Source organism: Oculina patagonica, chromosome 7 (genome assembly GCF_052425735.1).
Source record: "Oculina patagonica isolate OP01 chromosome 7, crgOcupat, whole genome shotgun sequence".
Lineage (NCBI taxonomy): Eukaryota > Metazoa > Cnidaria > Anthozoa > Scleractinia > Oculinidae > Oculina > Oculina patagonica.
In genome coordinates, this window is record NC_135764.1 from 29521187 (window position 1) to 29545926 (window position 24740).

The 24740-nt window shown below is 38.4% G+C and overlaps 2 protein-coding genes across 7 annotated transcripts in view; both read left to right on the forward strand.

The window, feature by feature from the left end:
• Positions 1-9830, forward strand: part of LOC144661714 (proton-coupled zinc antiporter SLC30A2-like) — a 41416-nt gene extending 31586 nt beyond the window's left edge. For 4 of the 5 annotated variants that reach the window (XM_078522531.1, XM_078522529.1, XM_078522527.1 and 1 more), the window contains exons 2-7: positions 2435-2581; positions 3727-3880; positions 4531-4780; positions 5530-5635; positions 7109-7243; positions 8199-9830. In XM_078522531.1, the coding sequence (XP_078378657.1) occupies positions 2435-2581; positions 3727-3880; positions 4531-4780; positions 5530-5635; positions 7109-7243; positions 8199-8347 (941 nt within the window). In that variant the 3' untranslated portion in view covers positions 8348-9830. Of the gene's footprint in view, positions 1-257; positions 717-2434; positions 2582-3726; positions 3881-4530; positions 4781-5529; positions 5636-7108; positions 7244-8198 lie in introns of those variants that run through there. The other variant, XM_078522530.1, reaches the window with a different exon arrangement.
• A 1389-nt stretch (positions 9831-11219) lies between these two features.
• The window catches only part of LOC144661700 (uncharacterized), a 32102-nt gene continuing 18581 nt past the window's right edge, over positions 11220-24740 (forward strand). For both annotated transcript variants that reach the window (XR_013572335.1, XM_078522508.1), the window contains exons 1-13: positions 11220-11712; positions 13456-14048; positions 14563-14641; positions 15126-15197; positions 15914-15997; positions 16854-16953; positions 17720-17879; positions 18909-19053; positions 21255-21338; positions 21726-21803; positions 22253-22323; positions 23170-23299; positions 24195-24318. Coding sequence is in view for 1 of the 2 variants with exons in the window: in XM_078522508.1 (XP_078378634.1) it covers positions 11236-11712; positions 13456-14048; positions 14563-14641; positions 15126-15197; positions 15914-15997; positions 16854-16953; positions 17720-17879; positions 18909-19053; positions 21255-21338; positions 21726-21803; positions 22253-22323; positions 23170-23299; positions 24195-24318 (2197 nt within the window). In the remaining variant the exon portion in view is untranslated. The remainder of the gene's footprint in view (positions 11713-13455; positions 14049-14562; positions 14642-15125; positions 15198-15913; positions 15998-16853; positions 16954-17719; positions 17880-18908; positions 19054-21254; positions 21339-21725; positions 21804-22252; positions 22324-23169; positions 23300-24194; positions 24319-24740) is intronic.

Sequence of the window (24740 nt, forward strand, 5' to 3'; positions counted from 1 at the left end):
TATAGGATTGTCTTAAGGCACTGCATCTGGAATCTTTTAACATAGGGTTAGCTAGGGTTATCTTGACCTGACATGGCTACAATCAATGTGGATGTTTTGAGCCACAAACCAGATTGTTTAAGATGGAATTCTCTTGCAAGATGTACATGTGATGATAAACATGCTGTTACTAAATCTAGAAAGGTTTTAAGCATGGAGATTGGTTTACAGTCATGCCACACATCATGTTTTGATGTGTTTATAGCCCAATCATCTGATCTCAGCTAAAAGTGGTGCTCTATGACGTGCTAGAACGGTAAATGATCAATATTAACCTCTTGGCGCAAATATGCAAGAATGGCCAATACCATTCTTTCCTGTTGCAAATATATAGGATCGTCTAAAGGCATTGCAGAGTATTTCAACGTAGGGTTAGCTTGGGTTATCTTGACCTGACATGGCTACACTCAGTGTGGATGTTTTGAGCCACAAACCAGATTGTTTGAGATGGAATTCTCTTGCAAGATGTACATGCGACGATGATCTGTTGTCGTTGGATGATTCAGAAGATTCACCTCTCATCGCCCTCCAGAACTACAGCGAAGGTGCTGATGTTGAGTTTGACACAGATATTCACTGCCATGAAGCCGAACCCAGTTACTCAAACGCAAAAGCAAGAAGAAAACTTGCCATAGCAAGCATTGTGTGTCTGTTTTTTGTGATTGCTGAATTAATTGGTAAGTCAAATTGAAAAAGCTTACAAGACTTGGAAATATTTGTTGAGTGACAAAGCTGTGCTAATACACCTGTATACACCTGTCTTTTGGTGGTTTATAGCCCTTCTTGTTCGGCAAGTGGCAAGGACATAGAACATAAAGCCGATGGAAGATTTCTCAGTATATGCCCTACACAATCAGCATGCAGTGGTTGCTTTAAACAAGCTTGTTAACAGTTTTAGTTATAATGTTATCGATTTCAATTTGCAGGGATCATTTAATACCACCTAGAGAAGCATGTTTTATATATTAATCAAAATGCAACATAGAAAGAAATGTGTCAAAAACATTTCACAAAATAGGTTCTTCCTGATAAAAAGACAAAATATTGGGGAAGAACACATCATCACATAAATAAATGGCCAGATACAATATTTCCACCGCTTTGGTATTTTTTGGTTACTTAAAAAAGTAGAATAATGTTGATCACGGGAAGGCAGTGCTTAAGATTAGGCTGACCATTAAAAGCTACCGGCACTTCTTAATATCCTTGTTTCGATATTTATTCTTTATTTATTTACTTCTGATTGTTAAAAATAAATAGACTGAAGTTACAATATTGAGAAAGGAAATGAGACAGCATCATGATATTTTACTCGTTAATTTTGGGCACAAATAGGATAAATATAGAAAAATAATCATCATTAAATATCTTCTAATATTCTGATTGATTGGTTACACAAATACATTTCTTGTTCCAGTTATTAATAGACATTTTCTGCGGTAGAAAACGAAAAATATTTTAAACAACTGTCTTGTATTTACAGTAATTATAATTTTTTCCATTTGTCAGTTGTGTACAATACTTTTAGCTTTTTTCGTTCACATGCATTTAGAACTCATGTTACTCATAATTAATTTGCATGGCAGCATTCTAAAATAAACAACTTATAATTACTATTACTGGTATCAAATGCTTTGTGTGTGCTTTCAATTTTATTCGTAATAATAATCAAATAATCATTTAAAGTGTATATGACACGAAATCTTTTATTGGCTTTTTTCTTTCGTTGATCTGCTTAGATAAAGGATTCATAGTTAAAATTTGTCCAAAAAAATTTTTTCCGTCATTTTTTGCCTCCGAAATGTCGCACTCTAGCCATCTAAAATATCACAAAGGCGACGTGACGTACCTTTTGGCCGCGTGCCGCTATGACAAAAGGTATGTCACGTCACCTTTGTGACGTCTACTTTTTTTTATGTATTTTCAAGATGGCCGTAGAGTGCGACATTTTGGAGGCAAAAAATGACGGAAAAAAATTTGTTGGACGAATTTTAACTATCAATCCTTTATTTAAGCATATCAACAAAAGAAAAAAGCCAATAAAATATTTTGTGTCATAAACACTTTAATAGAACTTGCATTTTCAGGCTAGAGTTAGTAGTTCTTACTTTGAGCATAATGAAAAGAAAAAAAAACTTCTAGATAAATGCTAGTTTCACAGAGTGAACTGCAAAAAGTTCTTGTTTGATCATTACACAAAAATTTCTTTAATATTATAAACACTTCTCCAAGAGATGTACATTGTAAGTGGCATTTTTGAGTGCAAAGTTAACCTTTTGTTTACCTACCTTTGTTGCTGTAGGGATGAACATCTCCAAAATAAAATATTAAAATATGTCAATTTTTCATTAGGTTTTACATATTAATAACATTGTTTTGGCGCTCTTTCCCACAGGCGGTTTACTTGCTGGTAGTCTAGCCATCATGACTGATGCCGCTCACATGTTGTCAGACTTTGCCGCATTTCTTATCAGCCTTTTTGCCATCTGGGTAGCTCGCTGGTTGCCAGATAAGAGAAGGACATTTGGTTACTACAGAGCAGGTAATAATTTATATGATAGATACAATTTGTGTGGCTGATATGTATGGGTATTTACAGTAACTAGCCAAAGGTGAGGCATTGTAAATATCCATACAGATTGGGTGCTAATATTGTATTGGGTTTGCGAAATGAAAAACAAAACAAAACCGTAAATTGAAATACAGTTGAACCCGTCTAATTCGAACTCCGTTATTTCGAATTCCCCGCTATTTCGAACAAAAACCCATTTCCCTTGGATTTGCCTTTCAGTCATTTACTATCGGCTATTTCGAACTCCAGCTATTTTGAACTGTTTTTTATTTCCCCTGACGGTTCGAAATAGCAGGGTTCAGCTGTAATCAATAACTTCTATTCTGTATCAAAATTACAGAATGCCTATTTGGTATTGGGATTTACAGCAGATTCATGTGACCTGAACAGTGCCTTTTCATTGGATACATTCCGTTGGAATTATTGAAATGAATTTTTCAAGTGACATAACTTGTTTGATAAAGGTTTTTCATTTCTTATAAATTCAAAGATGTATATATTCCATTTCTTTATGGATTGCTAGTTATCACTGACAATTTATTTTATTGTACCATTATGTCACAAAAAAAATTAATACATGAAAATATAAAAATTAGATCTCCCTTCTTGTACCTGAAGAAGTTTTTTAAAAGTGATTGCTGCTGTTGAATGAGTATTTAGTTCAACATTATGTTACTGGATGAAAATAGTGATCATCATTTTGTTAAGGTAGAATGTCTACAGTAAGCTGTAAATGACTTCCAACAGAGTTGTTACACAGCATATTTTTTTGTGGAAGACACGGTGGCCTAATGGTTAGCATGCTCGACTCCAAGTCGAACGGTCCGGGTTTGAGCCCTGGCCGGGGCGCTGCGTTGTGTTCTTGGGCAAGACACTTTACTCACAGTGCCTCTCTCCACCCAGGTGTATAAATGGTTACCGGCAAATTTACTGCTGGGGGGTAACCTTGTGATGGACTAGCATCCCATCCAGGGGGGAGTAGAAATACTCCTAGCCACTTAATGCCACAGAAAGCAGGATAAGCTCCGCCTGTATGGGCCACTTGGCTCGGACACAGACTTTACCTTACCTATATTTTTGAATTTGCATCTGATTTGCTTGCTTGCTGTTTTCAGAGGTGCTTGGTGCCCTTGTGTCCGTGCTTATCATTTGGGTGTTGACGGGAATTCTGGTGTATCTTGCCATACAAAGAGTCATAACACAAGATTTTGAAATAGATGCTGATATCATGCTCATCACAGCAGGGGTGGGGCTAGGAGTGAACATCTTGTAAGTACATTATTTATTATAATTTTAGATCCATTGAATGCCTTTTAAAGATCATTATGGAACACCCTGAATGGTGTTTTATAAACTATTCTTTATTTTGTGACACTGTCTGAACTCTGATTGATTATGTTATGGAGTATGTTTATAACAGTGTGGATCTTTCTGCCTTTTAATGCTAGAGGCAGTTCCCTTTTGTTTACAAAAGTTAGTTAATACTTTCCATCCCATATTATACCTGCCAACTTTTTCTTGGACAGAGGCGTGAGATTTTTATCCTGAGAGTGCCAGGATTTCCGAAGATGTTACCAAAATGTCAGAAGTTTTCCGAAGACGTCCAAAGTATTCCAAAGAGGTCCCGAACGTATCCCAATCCCAGTGTGTGGACGTGTTTTGCTAAACAGAACCTCGTTCCCAATGCTTGCCTTGTCAAAATTCTGGGATTTCGGGGAAAGTATTGTCATTTACTCATTTTACATGGAGTTTTGGTTTCTCACATTGGTTTGAGTTAACATATTTTTGGAAAGTGTGTCGGTTATGGTTGTTAAAAGATGAATTGTGCAGATTCCAAATTCCAATTTTTCAATTCCAGGTCAAGTGTCTTGTTCTAACATTTTTATTAATAAAATGTTTTTCCTTTCCTTGCATATCAGATTAGGGATTATTCTCCATCAAACCGGCATGGGACATAACCACAGCCATGGTGGTGGTGGTCACAGTCACGAGGCAAGCCACAGTCATAATGGCAAGGTTGAATCAGTATCTACAAATCGCATCTCAAGAAGTGGAAGTTTATCAACTGAAAAACAGAACATCAATGTCCGAGCAGCATTTATTCACGTTTTAGGCGACATCGTTCAGAGCGTTGGTGTCCTTATTGCAGCTTACATTATTAAATTTAAGGTGAGATACATAGATTATCACTCTACTTTCCTTCAGTTAACACCCAGCAAGTCATTTTCTATCACACATTTTGGTGACCACACTAATTATAGAGGAACTGTTGCCAACACACAGCGCTTGTCAGTGGACACTTAGAAGTGTTGTGGCCCCAGTTACAAACACTTCATTTTAAATCACCCATTAGACTCAGGGTTGGTACAGGTCCTGAAAAGTCCTGGAAAAAGACAGCCAATCCTGAATAGTTCTAGAAATCTGTTCAACTCAAGCAAATGCAGAATTTGCAGAACTAACATTATGAGAAATGTTTGACAGATGCTTAGGAGAAATAATATTAAGAGCTTGGGAGTGAAAGGGTAAATGTGAATTTTGGAGTCCTGGTAAAATCAATTTGAGTCCTGAGAAAGACCTGGAAAAGTCCTGGAAAATTGTTTGTGAAAAAGGGTACAAACCTTAACTTAGTTGTTGTCCCATCTGCAAACCCTACACCTTAACCTTTTATTAGTGGACACCTTTTATGATGATGCTCTTTAATTTTTGGTCCAAAGGTGTCTTCTTTCAGGATCGATGATCCCAAGAAGTTTTGTTATTATTATAAGTACTTTGTAGTCCCTGAAAAGTCTGTTAGATATAATGTAAAGAGTTTGTGATTAATTATTGTGTGTTGAAAGTAAATGCAAATAAGATATTTCCTAATTGAGATGAATTCCATGAAAAATGTTCATGAATCTTTATGTTATTATATTCAACAGCCTGAATGGAAACTAGCAGATCCAATCTGCACATTCCTCTTTTCTATCTTGGTTCTCATTACAACGCTTAACATCCTGAAAGAAACAATTCATGTACTTATGGAAGGTAGGATAATTTATATTATTCTTTCTTACTGTCATTTTGAACAGTAACATGGTTTCACTCATCAACTTAAGGAACAACAATTGAAGGCACATACGCAAAAACGGCCCCTTGAATTTCTGGCTAAATCGAACATTATCAAAACAGTTCCAAATTTCGCATGCAGGTTTGTTTTCGTGTGATAAACACTGTCCTATGTTTCGTTTCGCTGGTCTTTCCTTCCAAACACATGCAAAGACAGAGCGGCAGGACACCCAACAGGAACCGTTCCCACAATGAAACCGCTAAAGTTTTGGGAACAGGCCACCCCGCAAGCTAACCCCAAGGCCTAGGGTTGGGGTGAGGGGGCGCACCGGAGCACCCGAGGGGGAGGCGGACCGGGCCCCGATCGCGCCCGAGGCCCGAGCCGAGGGACCAGGGAAGAAGAAGAGACAAACTTGTGTGCACCCACCCACCCACACCACACACCCCGCACAGACCACCAAGAGAGGAAGAAAAGAGGGGCAACGCGCCCGGACGCGGCCCCGCCCGAGACAGGAACCGCGCCGCCCGGCGGCCGGCCCGCCAGAGACGACCCAGGCGGCCGAGAACCCGTGACCCACGACGAGGACCACACAAGCGGGGGGGCGCGGCCGGGAGGCAGCGGGGCGGGCGAAAAAGAAGGAGGAACACAGGAAGAGTGTAAACAAACTGCAGGAATGGAGCTGTCAAGCCAAGGGGCGTTTTAGGTACGTGCCTTCAATTATTGTTATTAATACTTTATAATTTACACACATCAATAAGCTTTATTTAAAATATCTTAAACTTTCAGAGAAGCTGAACAAGTTAATACCTTAAAGATTCTAACAAACACAGTAAACAATGAAAACAAAACGAAGAGAACTTAGAAACAACTTCCAAAAATCCTGTAAGCTTTTCATGATTTCTATAATAATGCAAACTGCCCAGATGCAGTCTGTACCATTTGGCAGACGTTGGAGACAAAGTTTTTTCGATAATTGCTTTCAATGCCTGGGACATGATTATACCAGAACGCTATTTACTGTAATGGCAAATTATTGTAGTTATTAGTTTGGAATCGTTGTTCTTAATATCTGTGTTTAGCTCTTTATTTCAGTGTTACAAATTAAAGCACCAAGTTAATATTCTATTTTCTCAGTTTTAACCCAAGATACCATTACACGGCTGCAAATATTGTTTTTCACATGAAAGGACATATGTCCTTCTGAGACACCATCTTGGTCGGACAAAACAAAATAATGTGGTCGGACAGATTTTTATTCATCGTTGCCGTAAAATGATTTCCAATCATGTCCATCCGCACTTGGATTTTGTTGGACATGAGCAAATTTTGGTCGGCCAACATCCAATGACTGACTGTTATTTGCAGCCCTGCCATTAGCAGGATCCAATACTGAAGCATGCCAACTTTGTAGGAGCAGAACCTGACTGTCTCACCTTTCCGTATCTAACTAGGTACCCCTAAAGACATCAAGTACAATCATGTTAAGTTGTCACTGGAGAGCATAGAAGGCGTGGTTGCTGCCCACAGTTTACACATCTGGTCCCTCACAGTAAACAAAGCTGCACTGTCTGTTCATCTGGCAATAGGTACATGCTCTGAACTTGAATTATTTCTTTTTCCTACTGAAACTTGCTCTCTGGCTACCTTCAAGCAAAATCTATCTTCTTTTATCGTATCTTTTTGATTTGTTCGTTTTTAACTGACTGGGAAACCAATCAATAAATCTCAAATGTTAAGGGTAGATTCAAATAGTAAAATCATTCAATCAATCAGAAAGTCCGAGTCAGTCAGTCAGTCAGTCAGTCAGTCAGTCAATTAAATATCAATCAATCAATGAATCAATCAATCAATCAATCAATCAATAAGGGGTTTCATTACATAAAGATTTTAAGCACAGGGGCAAGAAATAAGTGTACCTTGGCATAACTTACGGTAACTTTTATATGTTAATGATAAAAAAAAAAAAATCAGTCTGTGGTTTTGAATACCGGTACATGTTGAATTCAGCTGGACAAATTTTACGTTCACAACCCGGGGGGGGGGGGGGGACTCCCATATTAAAGGGACGGGGATGCTCGTCGGAAATTTTGAAAAGAACCCCTAAAAGAGACCAATCTGGGTGTGGCTCAAGCTATTTTAGACCCCTAAAAGATACCAAAATTCTGAGAAAAAAAACTTATATTGGTATATTTCTTCGTGTGTAACCCTAAACGAGACCCTGACGGCTAAAAATATTGTCATTTTCTTGCATTTTCCCCAGAACACCCTAAGCGAGACCCAAAGTCCGAAATTTATACCCCTAAGCGAGACAACGAGCATCCCCGTCACTCTCATATGGGAGTCCCCCCCCCCCCGGGGTTCACAAGTTGTCAATTTGCTGCTCTGATGCCTGACCCTAAGTGAACCCCTGCTTTTAATGGTGCTGTATATAGATGGCCAAATGATAACATCTGTGTTTATCTATGAAGTGGGCCTTAAAATTCAAAGTAAATCACAGACCTTAATTATCATTCACGCCTGTGTTTTTTTCCTTCTTCTCAGAACAAGGATATGATTCACAGAAAGTTCTCAACATAGCAAACCAGAAGTTGAAAAATGATTACCATATTTACCATAGCACCATTCAAGTGGAACTTTACCAGGAAACAGTTATGACCAACTGCTCTGAGTGCCAAGACTTGCAGGATTAATCCTGCAACTGTGGACAAAGAAAAAAGACCTGTACGCTTTCTAAACCAGATTACACCTCTGTGGAGTCTAAGTTGTTTCCTCAGTCTACCTGTACCTCATGTCAAGCAAGGCCATGTTACGCACCCCATCAAACTGTGGAATAGGCCCAAATTTTTATGTTGCTGCCCCGACCACTTTCTTCAACTGCCCTGCCTACTTTTGTCTGTAAATTCCAACCGTCTCCTCTTTGCGTATAATTTACAGCTTGCTGATTACATCGGATTGTAATTAAATAAAGCGATGAATAAACGGTCGGTAGAAAAGAAACTCGATAAAAGCTTGGTTAAACGAAGTGCTTGCCAATTTCTTTAAGTGGTCATGTCAAGATTTGGCGTTTATTTTATGTTTTGGTGCGAAAAAAAAATTTAACCGAGATTATTTTCAAGTGTGGTTCAAACAAACGACCGTAAACAACAGTGTCAGTAAGGAGGCACAAGCCACAGGAATTTCTAATTTGTCAACGAAAGTAAGTGGGGCAGCACAGCAAAAATTCAGTCCCATTTTACACATGGGTGGTGCGTGTAGTTCTCTAGTTTGTATAGCTTTTAGGCCATTACTTAAAATATGTGCAGTCAAATACTTGATGGCCACAACTGATTGGTACAATAAAGCTTGTATGTGTTGTTGTTCCAGATAATATTCATTCCCGGCTCCTCCAGAGAAGGTTTTACCACATAATCTGGAATTCCTTGTAAGACATGTTACTGATGGGAGCCTTTTGGTCTTTAATAATTACGGGTATATCTCAACATCAAATTTGGGCTCTAAGAGGCTATTTAGGACATTGATTGCTTTTTAACTCAGAAAAGAGTTGTAGTGGGCGAAGTGAATTCACTCCTTCCCTCTTTTCCTCGGTTCCTGTTAACATAGACACGCAATGCGTGCAAGTGTTTTAAGCCCTCTAGAGAATTCGACCTGTTCTCTGACTACCGACATTTCTAGTTAAATTACATAATATTATCCAGCCGAAATATTGTATTAATGTCAGTTTTTTTTAAATAGACCAAAACTTAATTTTGCAATGATATTATTATTTGTCCTAACCTTCAAAAAACAAAAAGGAAAAGTAAAAAGAAAGAAAACAATTTGCAACGGATGGGAACTCTATCTTTTGGCCTTTCGGCCTGCTCTCGAAAAGCAGCTAGAGGAAAAAAACTAAATGAAGTGAACTGAAGTGTGGAAAGTTTAACATCATTTGTTTCAGCAAATCTTTAATTTGTCACTTTGTTGTTTTCGATTCTTGTTTCATAATACCCTTTTCCGAGATTAGTGGCTTATAGCCACTTTGATTTTTCATTTGATAACTTAATAATTCTAACTGTAACTCTACAGCTAATCAAGAAGAATTCATTTCTAGTCAACTGTTTAACGTAAGCAACATAATCAGTGTAGACATCACCTACAAGATGTAAAGCTACAGAATCAGTCTTCATATTACACATCTCAGTCTTCATATTACACATCAAAAACAGCTGTAGGCCTTAAGTTATTTTATAGTAATATAAATTATTACCATTTTAAGCATTGAGAAGTAATTTAATTTATTGATGATTATTGTAGTTGTATATACAGCTTGTGAGCAGTCAACCACTCTCCCGTAAATCAACTTGCAGTGGAAAACGGATTGGGATGCCTGCTCACAAGCTTCTGTAGATACCCGCATCATGCTGATCATTTTTTATTGTTTATTTTAATATATTTGTGACATTTATTCCATTACATTGAAACCCTGATATGATGAAGAAGTTAGTGACCTGGGGACGGTGGTAGTTATAACGATCACGGGTTCTTTATATGAAAAGAGTTCAGTACTAATTGTAAACCCCTTAACACACATTACGAGCCTATAGTGCTTTACATGAATAATTTTTTCATTTAACGACCATTAAAGCAATGAGCCAGTATTTGTAATTTATGTACCCGTACATCTTTTTTTCTTGAAAATCATTAAAAAAAAAAATGATTATATCATTCATACAAGTGCATGACCTATTTTGGCATGCTCCATTTTTCTGTACTATTTGAATGGTTCTAGAAACCGTATTTTCATGTTAAGTGATCATTCTATTTAAGGATTAAAGTTTTAATAATTATTGCAGTCAAACCCAAATATGGTAAACACCAATTTTCCAATCCTGCTAGAAATTTCTCTAGTTAAGGACGGAGTTAATTAACATCAGGTATAATGAACGGAATATTTTTGTACTGTGTTATATGGCTAATTTGTTAATTAATAGTATAATAACTGGGAATTAAAACAGATGATTTTTTAATATAATTTACTTGTTTTGTTTGTCTCATTAGATTTAGTTTATGTTCCCTCTCTTCCCCCCCCCCCCCCCCCCACTCCCATCCATGTCACGACATATCACGTGTAGTGTACTAAGTAGTGTTGCGTGACAGAGAGGAAATATGCTGAGAGGTTGGAACCCATTTCTGCATATAGTGTTACAAAGAAATGGAAGCCAACTGCAGACCACCATGGATAGTACTATCCATGAGACCACTGCAAGCATACTGGAATGAAACTAACTGTAAGCACACTGGAGTGCTTGGGTTCCAGTTTCCAGCGGATTTCTTATTTTGGAGAGTCCATTAAACCCGGGGGCCCCCCCCCGCCACAACTTTTATTTTCACCAACAAAGGGACTGAAAAAGAAAAAAAATATTCAGATCATTTTTTCCCTCCCTTAATAAAACGCAAATACCATGTCCGACATTAAGAGGTCAAGTCTAAATGTAAAATCATACAGTTTGTTGTTGATTACGTGACATGTTTTGTTTCTTGCGTGACTTCACGCGTGACTAAGCCTTGTGGCGCGCTTGCGCTGTATGTTTGAAAAAACAAAATGGCGCACTCCAGAGGATTTCAGCGGCCAAGAGGCAACAACTTTGAACCACGATTTTCTTCTTTTCAAGCAAGACCCCGTCCTCGTATGATTCGTCCGCCTCCTCCACTTATGTCTTGGCCACCTCCTTGTGGTCCATTTTCGTCTCAAGATTTTGTTGTCGGTGGCGGCCCTATTCAAGAGAGCAGGCTGCCATCAAAGGCACCGAAGCCTTTATTCCAAAACACTTCGCAAACACGCCATTTTGTTGGCTGCGAAGCCGCCCAACGATTTCCTAACGCCAAGGAAAAGTTGCACAATATTCTTCAAGGTGCTATGAAGGGAAATTCACTGGTTTTCAAAGGCAAACAAGTACAGAATTTTTGGCAATGCACAGTGCATCTCCCCTGGCCCCGGCCAATGACCTTTTATGGCGAAGGGTCGACGAAGAAAGAGGCTGAGAAAAACGTAGCTGCCATTGCTTGCGTTGAATTGGAGGTAGGAAGACATAAAGGAGAGAATATGCGAATCATGTGTTACCTAGATTTTAAATACAGAGTTTCCATTGCACATTATTACACATACTACAATGTTTTTTTAATGTCCGGAGGAGAAGGGAATGGGGATGGGGTGACAGCGGGTGGGATGGGGCGAGGTGGGGGGGAGAGGCGATTACTTGAGACTGATACAATTCATAACTGGTGGGTGATTAAACTTAGACGTCTCTTGTTGAGGGGTCATTCCATTCCTTGATGCTGAGATGCCAACCCCTGGCCAAAAATCAAAATTATCTAGGTGATCACTAAGGGACAGACCATTATTTTTTTGGAGGGGGTGGGGATGAAAAATATTGAAAAAATTGTTTGCAGGGCCTAGAAAGACAAAATAAATTGTTTGCAAACATGATATGTACTTGAGTTTTCATGGTCATCATGGCTAGCGGCATGGCTCGCGGGTGTTTTGTTCGTATGTCCATACATCACCCACTCCAGAAATATATTAAACCTAACCTCTTTGATACTGGGCATCCACGTTATGGTCAATTGACAGCTGTCAAAACAAGTGACCATATCGCTTGACCATGTCGCAGGCTTTTTAGAGAGTTTTTTTTTTTTTTTTTTTTTTTTTTTTTATTTAAATTATTTTTATTTTTTTTTTTTTTTTTTTTTTTATATTTTTTTTTTTTTTTTTTTTTTTTTTTTTTTATTTTTTTTTTTTTTTTTTTTTTTTTCTTTGAAGGGCGCATAAAAATATTTTTTTTTTTTTTTTTTTTTTTTTTCAGGTGTATAACTCATCGAGGTCAAGTGTTTTTTTAAACTTGGCCGCTGCATTACGGACGCGCCCTTGGCGTCGCACGGGAAAATAAATAATAAAATGGTTTTTTTGGGGAGGGGGGAACCGTTTTAATTATAAAAAAAAAAAAAAATGACCTCAATTTTTTCCTCTTTATGGTCAGTGAATTCAGTGGTATCTGGACGACTCGCCCCCTAGAAAATTCGCCCCAGACAACTCACCCCCAATCTTAAGACAATATTATATGTCCCTGATTTGTGTTTTGGTAAAAGAGAGTGAAAACCTGAATATTTCTCGTTCTTAAAGCGTGTGCAAAGAAAGACAACTTTTGCAAACTGTTCGTTAGCAAAACAACTCGTAGGCAAAATTGGGGGCGAGTTGTCTGGGGCTAGTTGTCTGGGGGGCGAGTTGTCTGACATTCAAATTCAGTTATTTAAATAAAGGCAAAGTGAACAGGGGGAGCTCTGCTTTTAGGCTTGGCTAAATCTATTTAAAACTAGCAGCCATCGATGGTCAAATTAATGAGATTCTATTGTTTATCATATTAATTTTTGGGAGGTGCAGTGGCCTAAGGATTAGCAAGCTGGACTCCAGATTGAGTGGTCTGGGTTCAAGCCCTTGTCGAGGTCATTGTGTTGTGTTCTTGGGCAAGACACTACTCTTACAGTGCCTCTCTCCACCCAGGTGTGTAAATGGGTTCCGGAAAGTTAATGCCGGGGGTAACCTTGTGATGGACTAGCATCCCATAAGGGGACTCCAATACTCCTAGTCGCTACAGGCTACAGAATCTGGGATAAGCTCCAGCCTGTATGGGCCACTTGGCTAGATACAGACTTAAACTTACTGTGCATCATTTACATTTAATTTACAGCTACCGGTAAATGTTTTTACCGTCTCGGAGTTTTGAATAACTATAATTATGTTTTTTTCCACCTGTCTGATAAATAGAGACTTGGAGTGGCAAATATTGGAGCAGCCACTATTTTAAAGAAAGAGGCCATAGAGAACAAAGATGAACCCAAGTGGATTTACATAGACGAGGAACGATTGTCAAAAGTGGAATCATTTTTGTTAAAAAACTCAGTACTTAGTCAGCAACTTTATGGTCCATACCAAGCATCTAAACCATCACAAAGTTCTGCAGCAGTGAAAGAAACATTTCCAGGAAGTAGAACATCTAATCAGCCCCAATTTCAAAGAGATCCTGGGGCTAGTAATACTCAAGAATTCTGGCAGGACTCGGAGATAGTCAAAAATGAGGAGTTTTCAAGCTGGGAGATACCACATGCATCAAACGCCCCGTCAGGCAAGGAGGCTGAAAACAATGCCGACAATGTCATGTCTGCAGATTCTTCTGCAGGATCTAGTGTGATAAAGGATATATTTAGTGGTTCACCTTGGAAGCCTTTATCAGCAGAACAACACAAAAAACTTGATGCCCAGTTGTTACAGGAGTTTTCACAAAGACAAAATATGTTGGAGTCGAGACTTTCTTGGTTCAACGAAGAGACAACAAAAACTTTACCTGTTGCAAACCATAGGTAATAAAATTATTGAAACACTAAATTATTAATTAAATTTAAGTAACTTAACGTAACTTGTTTAAAAATAGACCTTCTTATAAAACCTCTTGCAGGAGCAGGCCTGTGGTAAGAAAGTGATAAGGCCTCTTTTAATCTGTTAAAGGAACAATTCAGGGTGCAAAGTAATTGAATAATTGCCTAAATATAGCCAGGATGTACTAGCCCAAAAGTCATTTTGACTAGCCCCCAAATAATCCTTATTTAAGCACAATGTTTATGATGGTTCACTTGCCTGTTGGGCGAGCGAAGGATTAAGTCCACTAGCCTGACTGCAAAATCTTCTAGCCCCAGGCTAGCAGACACTAACCGGTTTTTTGCACACTGAAAATGTTTTGATAGTAAGCTTGTTCATCTCTTTGATTTGATCCTGTGATACTGCATACAAATTTTGTCTGCTTTTCTAGTTTGTCTTTGCATCTTACTTGCATGAGAATGAAGTATTTGAATGTTTTTTTTTATATGTTTCTTCAAGGGAAAAGATTATTCAGTTGATTCAAGCAAACAAGGTGGTAGTTTTATCAGGAGAAACAGGATGTGGTAAAACCACACAGGTAATGTATTATGGAGAATGGTTTTTGGAAACTTAGTTAACTGTAGTTCTTACAAGAGTATTCAGGGCTCAAGACTTACGGTAGCCAACTAGCCATAGGCTGGTAGAAATGCAGTGTTGGCTAGTAGATTTTGGGCTTTCACTAGCCAAAATGGCTAGTGGAAATTTCAGGCAGTTTTGTTAAAAGAAACTGCAAATTGAAATTGACTCTGAGAGAACAGAACTAACAAGTACCGGTATACTGTTGACATATATCAAAGAATATGGACAAGCTAAAGTTACGGTGTTGAAAGTTAAAGTTAGTCTTGAGCCCTGGGTATCTGACAACAATGTTTCTATAGTAAACTTTTCACTTTGTATGATCTTGAAACCTTCATTAGCATAACCTATTAATAGACAGTGTCGGTCCATTATATAATCTTCAGAGAGAAAACGGATGAAAGACTTCAATATTTAGAAAATGTTCCTTTCTGTTCTTATGTTAGATTCCTCAGTATGTCCTGGATCATGCCATCCAGAATGGTAAAGGATCATCTTGCAATATTGTAGTCACACAGGTACATTGTATTCTTTTGTTTACAGTAAACAATCGATTTGAAAGAGAAATGCTAAAGCCCAAACTGTTTTTGAAGGAATCCAGTTTTCTTCGTTCATGTAAATCACTTTCGCCTTCCGTTTTTTCGATGAGATTTTCACGCGGAGCCCAAAACTTCGACAACAAGAGAATCCGAATGAAACTAACACGTCGTAAAATCACACCCTTTAAAGGAAGATTGCATTGTTCAATATTTATGCGTTTACAATCATAGTCTCGCATAAATGGGAAACCGCTCTCTTTAAAAGGTGAATAATAATTTGTACTAATAAACTATCGGTTTGTTTTTTAATTCACAATTTTGTAATTTAATGTATTTTTCACTTTCCAATGTTTTGGTTTTGTATCAAAGTAGCCGGGGCTCAAAGTCGTTGTAGCCGGGGAAAATCCCCGGCCCCCGGCCCTTAGTGACAGCCCTGACCCTGAAGCATAACACTTTTAATTTTTTTCTCGTGAAGTGCCGGCATACACCTTCCTACAGAAAGGGAAACTTTTTACCCGACCTTTCCCCTAACAAGGTGTTACAAACACCGGGCTTGTTGACCCGTCTGATAAATTCTGTGACCCCTTGCTTCAAAAACTTAACTGGAACACTGGTTTACTGTTTGGTCATTTTGGGGACTAAATTTGTACAGCAATGGTATGGACTTATTTATTTCTTACCTTGATTCTTTGCAGCCACGTCGTATAGTAGCAATGTCAATTGCAGAGAGAGTGGCTTGGGAACGAGGAGAGATGCTGGGAAAGACTGTAGGGTACCAGGTATAATTTATCTAAAGTGTAATGTCATAAGCAACTTTCTGCATGCATGCATGCCTACATTGCCACATAATTGTTTTTTTTTTATTCTCTTATATACATTCGCGTCAAGTTGGCTATGCTTTATTGAAAGTACATGATGAACCAAAGAAATAGGAATGCGACAGAGGACAGACAAGCTGTTGGGTTTTAAATTAGCACTTTACAATTTAAGCTTGTCTAGGCAAAAAAGTACTACTCTAGCCCTCATAGTGCCTCTCTTAGGTATATAAATGGGTACTGGCAAATTTCATGCTGGGGAATGGGTAGCCCTGTGATGGATTAGCATCCCATCTATGTCGATAATTCATCGTAATTGGGCTTTTCTATGATGTTCTGGTTCTGGGAGGGTTCTTCTTGGGCCGGATGGAATTCTAAGTCAAATTTGGACTTGGAACTGGGATCTAGACAAAATTGGGGTTGGAAAATGTAATTTATATTATCCCTTTGGGTTATACTTCAAAACTGTGGTGCTGGCAAAGGTTTCCTTTCTTCCAGACTGAATGACAAAAAAGGTTTCGAGCTAAGTAGCAAAGCAATGGAAAACTTGGCGGCTCAATTTCCGCATGAGATTGGGATTAAGAAAGACGAAATGTGAACCTCTTGTAGTTGGGAAGACAAATGATTAAATAAACAAATACCAATTTGCGGCATGAATAAGACTTGTTCACTTTACTTGTTAGGAAGGAGAAGAAATACTCCTAGTTGCTTAATGCTACAGAAACTGGTTGTCTATCAGATGTCTGCGATTGGGTGCATAAGACTGAATACTGTATTCAGTGTTATTATTAATAACTCATTTACTGTGTTTTATTTAAAGGTGAGGCTTGAAGGCAGACCACCATCACAGTGGGGCCGGATATTATTTTGTACCACAGGAATACTACTGAGAAGGATGCAGAATAATGCACTTCTAAAAGGTAACTAGAGAATTAATTTATCTAATAACTATATTTCAGTTGTGATAAATGTAGGCACTTTTAGAGAATATTACCTGTATCTACAGTGCTTTCAGTGAGCACCAATGGCTGAGGAAAAGCTTCTGCTAGAAGTTTGCTCTGTGGGAGGCGCGGTGGCCTAATGGTTAGCGCGCTCGCCTCCGAGTCGAACGGCCCGGGTTCGAGGCCTGGCCGGGGCGCAGCGTTGTGTTCTTGGGCAAGACACTTTACTCTCACAGTGCCTCTCTCCACCCAGGTGTACAAATGGGTACCGGCGAATTTACTGCTGGGGGGTAGCCCTGCAATGGACTAGCATCCCATCCAGGGGGGAGTAGCAATACTCCTAGTCGCTTAATGCTACGGAAACCGGGATAAGCTCCGGCCTGATGAGCCACTTGGCTCGACAGCAGGCTTTACCTTTTACCTATATCTACTTCAAGAATAGAACATTATACAGTGCTTTCAGTGAACACCAATGGCTGAGGAAAAGCTTCGGCTACAAGTTTGCTCTACTGCTCTCAGAAAAGTCGGCTACTTTTTTCGCTATAATGAAGTGGTTTAAAAGAGATTCATTCAAATAATCAGTTACTCTGTTCAACCCAGCTGCCTACTTCAAATTTTATTGAAAGCACTGATTATATACTGGGAAACTTTAACCCAAATCCCTCAATTCTGTGTCCTAGTGTTCACATTTAGTGCACTGTTGTTGTTTGTCGATTTACATCTAATCTAATTACTTTTTCGACAGGTGTCAGTCATGTCATTGTTGACGAGGTGCATGAGCGAGACATCAACACAGATTTCCTCCTGATCCTTCTTAGAGAATTACTTGACAAGAACCAGGAGCTTAAGATTGTTGTGATGAGTGCAACTGTCAATTCAGAGAGATTCTCGCAATATTTCCATGGGTGGGTAAAAAATTAATATACTTCATATCAGATGTACTTAGATGTACTGATTTCCAGTCCGTACTGCGCAGACTCGGGGTTTGTTTTCGTTTTTGTTTTGAATTTGTTGAAACGTTACACTTCGGTGACAGCATACATGAAGAGTTTTAGTCCGCCATTACAGTTCGTTTCGTCCAAGAATTTTTGATGAGCTGAAACGTTGGTTTGAAATAGCGTCAAGGTTCTTCTACTCGTTATTATTTGTTCTGCAAGGATATCTAGATCTGGCCTTAATAATGAAGAAAAAGGTAAGTTTGTCGCAGAATTTTTAGTTTTGCTTGTAAACATTCCTTCGTGTGAGGCTCACATAAGCATTGCAGCTGATATTGTGCAGTACGGACTGGAATTCATCTTTAATAAATGATATAATGATAATGGAAATATGTATTTTACATGTTTATCATGCAGTTTCCTTATGCATACTGTAAAATTCCATCCGGTTATAAGCCCTGGGCTAATACAACTTTGTTAGGGGTTTAAGAGCTTATATTATTAACAGAGGGGCTTATATCCAGGGTGGGGAGGTGGGGGGGGGGGAGTTAATAAGCAGAATAAGAAAAAAAACATTTAAAAAGGATCCACGGCAGTGTTCGAAATATGTTTTTAAGTTAAAAAGTCATGGTAATAAAGCAACATTTAGCTCTGTTCAGTACCGTCATCCAACAGAAAGGGGCTTATATCCAGGGGGCTTATAACCAGTGGTATTTTTCTGTTTCCAAGTAGATGGGCCTATAAGCAGGAGGGGGGGGGGGGGGGGGTTATAATCATTTTTTTTTATGAAACCAATTCAAATCAGGTTTGAGAACTGACATTGACAAATTAATGTGCTTATGATAGCCACTATCAGCCCATTGATAATCACCCCACCCCCATGAATACATGTGAATACCCAGACCACAACACCCTTACTTTTTTCTTACAAAGAGGTTTAACTGTATGCAATTCATGTACTTTTTGCCTTAAACCATTTTTGTTTGTTTTACTGTTTAGATGTCCCAGTTTGACCATTCCAGGATTTACTCACCCTGTGACAGAGTACTTTCTGTCTGATGTTCATGAAATGCTGGGTCAAGCATTATCAAACCCTGGTCACCCACAGGGCAAACGATTCAAGCCAGACAACAGTTTCACAAAGGTTTTTTCCTATAATTATTTTAATTTGTGATTTTGTTAGCAGTCATTTAGTGACTTAGGCCCGGTTCAAACGCCGATCTTTTCATAAGCCGAGCCTAATTCGTTGAATTAAGTACATGAAAAGATCGGCGTCTGAATCAAATAAGAACGGCTATTTCAATTTGGAACGGCTCACCCGTTCTTCCCGCCTGGCTTGGCCAAGAATTTCGCCTGTGGAACACCTTTGGAACGGCTTTGATTCAGATGCCGTACTTTTCATGTGCCGATCCTAATTCATAAATTATAATAATGTATTTTGACAACTTTGATTGGTTTTATTGGAACTGTATTAGGAACGGCCTCGGAACGGCCAAAAAGTACGGCGTCTGAATCAAGAGGCGTACTTTTGTCAATTTGGGTCGGTCCAAATTCGAATTGAGCTCCGCTCATGAAAAGTACGGCGTCTGAACCGGGCCTTACACTTCATGTCTTGTATTCAGTGGTACTGAGACTCCCTATGACTGAGTTAGGAAAACTACATGTAAATTATAAATCAATGCAAATCATTCTCTGATTGTGGTTGAGGTGCACCATACTTGGGGGGAAAGTTAGTTTGCAGACTTGCCAGTTCATGGGGGAACACTTACCAGCCGAGGGTATTTCAAATAAACCTAAAAATAATACCTATATCATGGTTCGTACCGTTCATGGAAAACCTGGTCAGTGATGGAATTTTAGAATTTCATTTTCCAGGCCTGGAAAGTCATGGAATTAAAGTGTGGGTCATGGAAAGTCGTGGAAAATGGTATTGGTTGTACAAAATTGTTTAGGCAGGTTATTTTTTGTGAGGAAAAGGGTAAAAACGTACCCGAAATCAAAGATAATTTTTAAAAATTTCCAAGAATATTGGTCAAATTTAGATCATGGATAAGGTCATGGAAAGTTATGGAATTTCAAAAGCTCAAAAGAGTATGAACCCTGTATATGGTTAACCTGTTGACTCCTGCATGTTTTGCATGTTACCACAATGGTAAATGTTGTTGTGTCTTTTAAAAAATGTTGATTGTGTGGAACAGGCAAATGTTCCATGTAATGTATATTTATTTTAAGCATATATTTTTTTAAGCTTCTTTTTTTTGAAATTACATGCACGTTGCTGAATAAGGATGTCTGTTGTTATGCACATTCCAATGTTAAGCCACAGGCAGGAGGGTGTTGGGAGATCTGACAGCAAGAAATTGCCTCCCGGGGGGCTTTTGAATTAGTGGCCTTGCTGAAAAAATTATGTTGAAGTTAAGTGACTCTTTTGGCTATCCACAAATTCCCTGTGGTGGGACATTTGAACAGAAAATCTTAGCTAAGTTGAAATGCCCATCCTATACCTGGGCTCAAATGCCCCTCCCATACCCAGCCTTCTCTCCCCCCCCCCCCCCACTTCACCCCTATGGCTTAACATCGATAGATGCATAATAGAATTAAAAGTTGCACATAGTGGTCAAAGGAATGAGCAAGTAAAGTAAATGTTTAACACTGTTTTATCTCAACACCCCAGCCCAGGCTTTATGAGAACTGTTGCTGTGGTGCTTAAACTACAGGCTTTCCATAAGCAAGGTATTATGATTTAAAAGAGTATAATATTATATTGTGTCATTACACTTGAAAAAAAAAACAGTCGTCTGATTTAAAGCCAGTAGGGAACTCAAAAGATTGTGGGAATTGTTCACGCTGCAGTAAAAGGTTCATACCAGTACTTACTGGTTTTCTCAGACTTGAGTGTTTCATTGAGCTCTGTAAACTTTTTCACAGTTTTTTTCTTCCATTTTTTCTTTTATAGCAAAATTTAAGATGACATTTACGGTAACCTCAGAATAATACTCCCTTTTCATTTCTGCTCTATAAAACCTGGAATTAATTATAAAATTAAAGCAGCTTTGTATATCAAAATGTAAAAATGTTTCTATGTACTAAATTTGTTGCACACAATGATTGAAGTCACTTTACACTAAACATTTTATTTGGTGATTCCACTACCGACATTTTGTGTACCGGGTACACTTGTTGTATTGTTTAAAATTCATACAAAAGTTTCTGGAGCTGGGGTGTTGAGTTGAATTTCCTGAGCATAAATTGGAAAAAGTAATATATTATAAATATCTGAACTTTTTCAGATGTTTCACAGGTAAGTAGCCATAATCAATAATAAAAAAATTCTTTGTTTACCAGGTCAACAGTAATCAAGATAGCCCGGAAGCAGATGCCAATCTTGTCAGTGAAACAATACTTTTTGTGTGTAGGAATTACCCAGAGGTAATGACAGAAAACAGCTAATAGTATGTGTCTCCAATTCTTTTGTAATCTCAAGCATAGGGTTCGATTAAAATTTTGGAATAATTTCATGTTTTCAGAAATTTGCAGTGGTTACTTGCTTGTTTATAGACAAGGGCAATTTTCAAATTTTGAGAAAAAGCATACGATTACTGTGATCAAATCATGAACTAAGTTAATTACTCTTTAAGAGGCTTGAAAGTTTTCGCTGCAACATTTTGTTGGAAGTCTGTCTACAAGGTTTAATAATTATTGTTTGGAGTGCTGATTGGAGATTAGCAGAAGCGATGTCTTAGGAATGTGACATGTCACTTGTGGTTCCCTACTAAAAAATATAATGTTTCTTTACTTATTTTCTCCACATGGCAGGGAGCTATTTTGTGCTTTTTAGCTGGCTGGGATGAAATAACTGTTGTCCATGACATGTTGGCGTCCAAGATTCAAGATGTAAGCTATTTTAACTTTAATTTTTTTTAAAATATGCTTTGAATGAAACAGGCCATTTCCGAGTTACCCTATGCCTCTGTTTCAAAACGAGTCTACGTGCGAAACCATTCATATGAAAATGAGTTTCACCTACAGGTCCATTTTCATGCAAATCAAACTCATTTTCATTTGAATGGTTTCGCACGTAGACTCGTTTTGAAACAGAGGCAAAGGGTAACTCGAAAATGGCCAATTGAAATGATCATCTGTATAAGTGCTGTTTGGTTCGTAAATTGTTATTACCGGTATTATCAAATCCCTAAGGCTTTGAGCTATTTTTTTTTTCCAGTGGTTGAATGCATAGAAAATACAGGTGTTTTGTTGTTTTATTGTTGATGGCGTATGGATTGGGAGGCTCATTTTTTGTGGTGTTAATGCATCCGTTTTATGTGAACTAAATTGTTTTGCAGAAATCTAACTTCCTTGTGCTGCCACTTCATTCCATGCTGCCGATGTTTAACCAACAGGCTGTGTTTGAAAGGTTGGTACGTTTCGTTGTACTAATTCCATGCAGGTTTACCATGAGAATGAGCAAGGAAGGCGCATTTACCAATAGAGAAAATCTGGTACAGACCCCTTACTGTTACTGTTGCAAGGCTGTGCTCTAAGAAAAATTACAAGGAGCCCAAAGGTTCCAAACTATAAGATCCAGGGTGCCCAGCATAAAGCTTATATGAAAGAAATAAGATTATCTTGTCGCCTAAAGACAAAAGTTAGTTGCCTGAGGCACCCGGGCACCCTTAGAGCACAGCCCTGCTGTTGTAGAGCAACAGTCAACTTTACGTGGGGCCATAGGCGCCTATGGCCCAGCGACAACTTGACTGTAGGCGCATTTACATGACAGAGAAAATTGGGTATGGACCCGTAAAAAAAATTGGTCGGGACCTGACCACCTTTGTAGAGAAATAGTCAAATCAAAACAGGCAGGCATTTTTACATGACCGGCAGAGAAAATTGGATACAGACCCGTCAAAAAAATTGGTCTGGACCTGACCACTTTTGTAGAGAACTGTTCTGATTTGACTCTTTCTCTACAAAAGTGGTCAGGTCCAATCCAAACCTATTTTGTGACGGGTCCTTACCCAAATTTCTCTACCGTGTAAATTAACGTGCCTTTATACACCACAACAAAACCATTCACTGCGCTTGTGTGTCAGGGGGACAATATTTTATTATCATACTATCTGAGGTTGGTTGTGTTGAACCTCTCATTTTACTGGACTGAAACCTGTTTCCCTTGAATACATGACATTGAACGGACAGACTTATTACAAACTTACAAGAAGCATGTACTATAAATTTCCTGCTGCAATCTGTGTCTCTCCAGGCCCCCGGTTGGAGTCCGCAAGATCGTGTTAGCCACTAACATAGCAGAGACATCAATAACCATTGATGATGTTGTCTATGTGATGAATGCTGGTAACGAGAAAGAAAAAATGTATGATGCAGCAAAAAAGGTACTAGGATAATATATTATGCATTGTATGTAGGATAATGTATGATAGTGTATGTAGTGAGGGTAGGATAATTTATGACTGGTTAATGTATGATAATGTGCGTAGTGAGTGTGGGTGATATTAAAGGAAAGACGCTCCCTTAAGTTAAGCGTGGGGTGATGTATACCTTTATATAGGAAATTAATGCTCCCCTTAATTGAGGTCTTTGAAATTAATGCAACTTAAATTAACGCGAATTGGAGAAAATTTTTCTTTTAAATAAAGGAAATTATCGCGAGGGATGGGGCAAATGTTCAAAATGAAAAAAAATTAATGCCAATTTTTGATGTCTCTAAAGATGTTTTGGCTGCTGTACCGCTCTTCTGAAAGCAAGAAAAAACGGAAATATTGCAGATGACATTTAAAAGGCTGCAAAATAGTGCCGGTACAAAAGATAGGTTTATTGTTTTCTAGTTTTTATGTGTGTACGGACAGTATCCAGTATTGAAATGAAATTCAGAAAGGTCTTGGAAATTAACACTCCACTTACATAATGTCGTAGAAATTGACGCTTACAAAAATTAACGCGAGTTTAATTAACGCGAATTTTGTAAATTTGCGTTAATTTCATGCAGCGTTAAATTTTCTATAATAAGGTAAAATGTACGCAGTAAAGGTATTAGGGAAATGTTTCAGCCTTCGCAGTAAAGAAGGCCTAGAAAGTAAAATTAGTCTGGGTAGTAACCAAAACCTAATTTCTCCACAACAATATCAATACATTGCCAAGCAGTCAGGTTGGGAGAATAAAGAAAAGCATCAACATCTTGATATTCCACCGTATTCTCCTAACGCATTACAAGAAATGTATGACAGTTTGTAAGGAGAATTAATATATGAATCAAACTGTATTTGTCAGATGTCCTGTCTGATGACACACTGGACATCCCAAGCCAGTGTGGTACAGAGGCGTGGCCGAGCTGGTCGGTGCCAGCCTGGATTATGCTTCAACCTCTTCACAAGAGAACAGTTTGAACACATGGGTATGTTCCTTCATCAACTTACTCTACATTAAGAGTGTTCCAACGCAACTAGCGTATTTTGAGCGCAAGAACAATTGTTTATCACTAATTAGTTGTTTTGAGACCAGCTCTTGTTGTAATATATCAAACACTAGAGATAGTGTTTCATCGGGATATCCAAACACCGAGAAGAGAGTTGAAAATACGACGCGCATAGGAGTATTTTGGACGGAACATAAACTACAGAAAAAATAAAATCTTAAAAAATCTGTGCGTAAGACCGGGTATCCAAACCTCTTTCAAGGTTGTGATTTTCTTTGTTTTAATTTGATGAATTATTAATGAGTTTGAGAAAAAGACGTCTCAAGATGAAATGCAGTTTTTGCGTTGTACATGTTTCCCCTCAATCCGAAGACAACCTCCAAATAGTAGTTTGTTTTGGT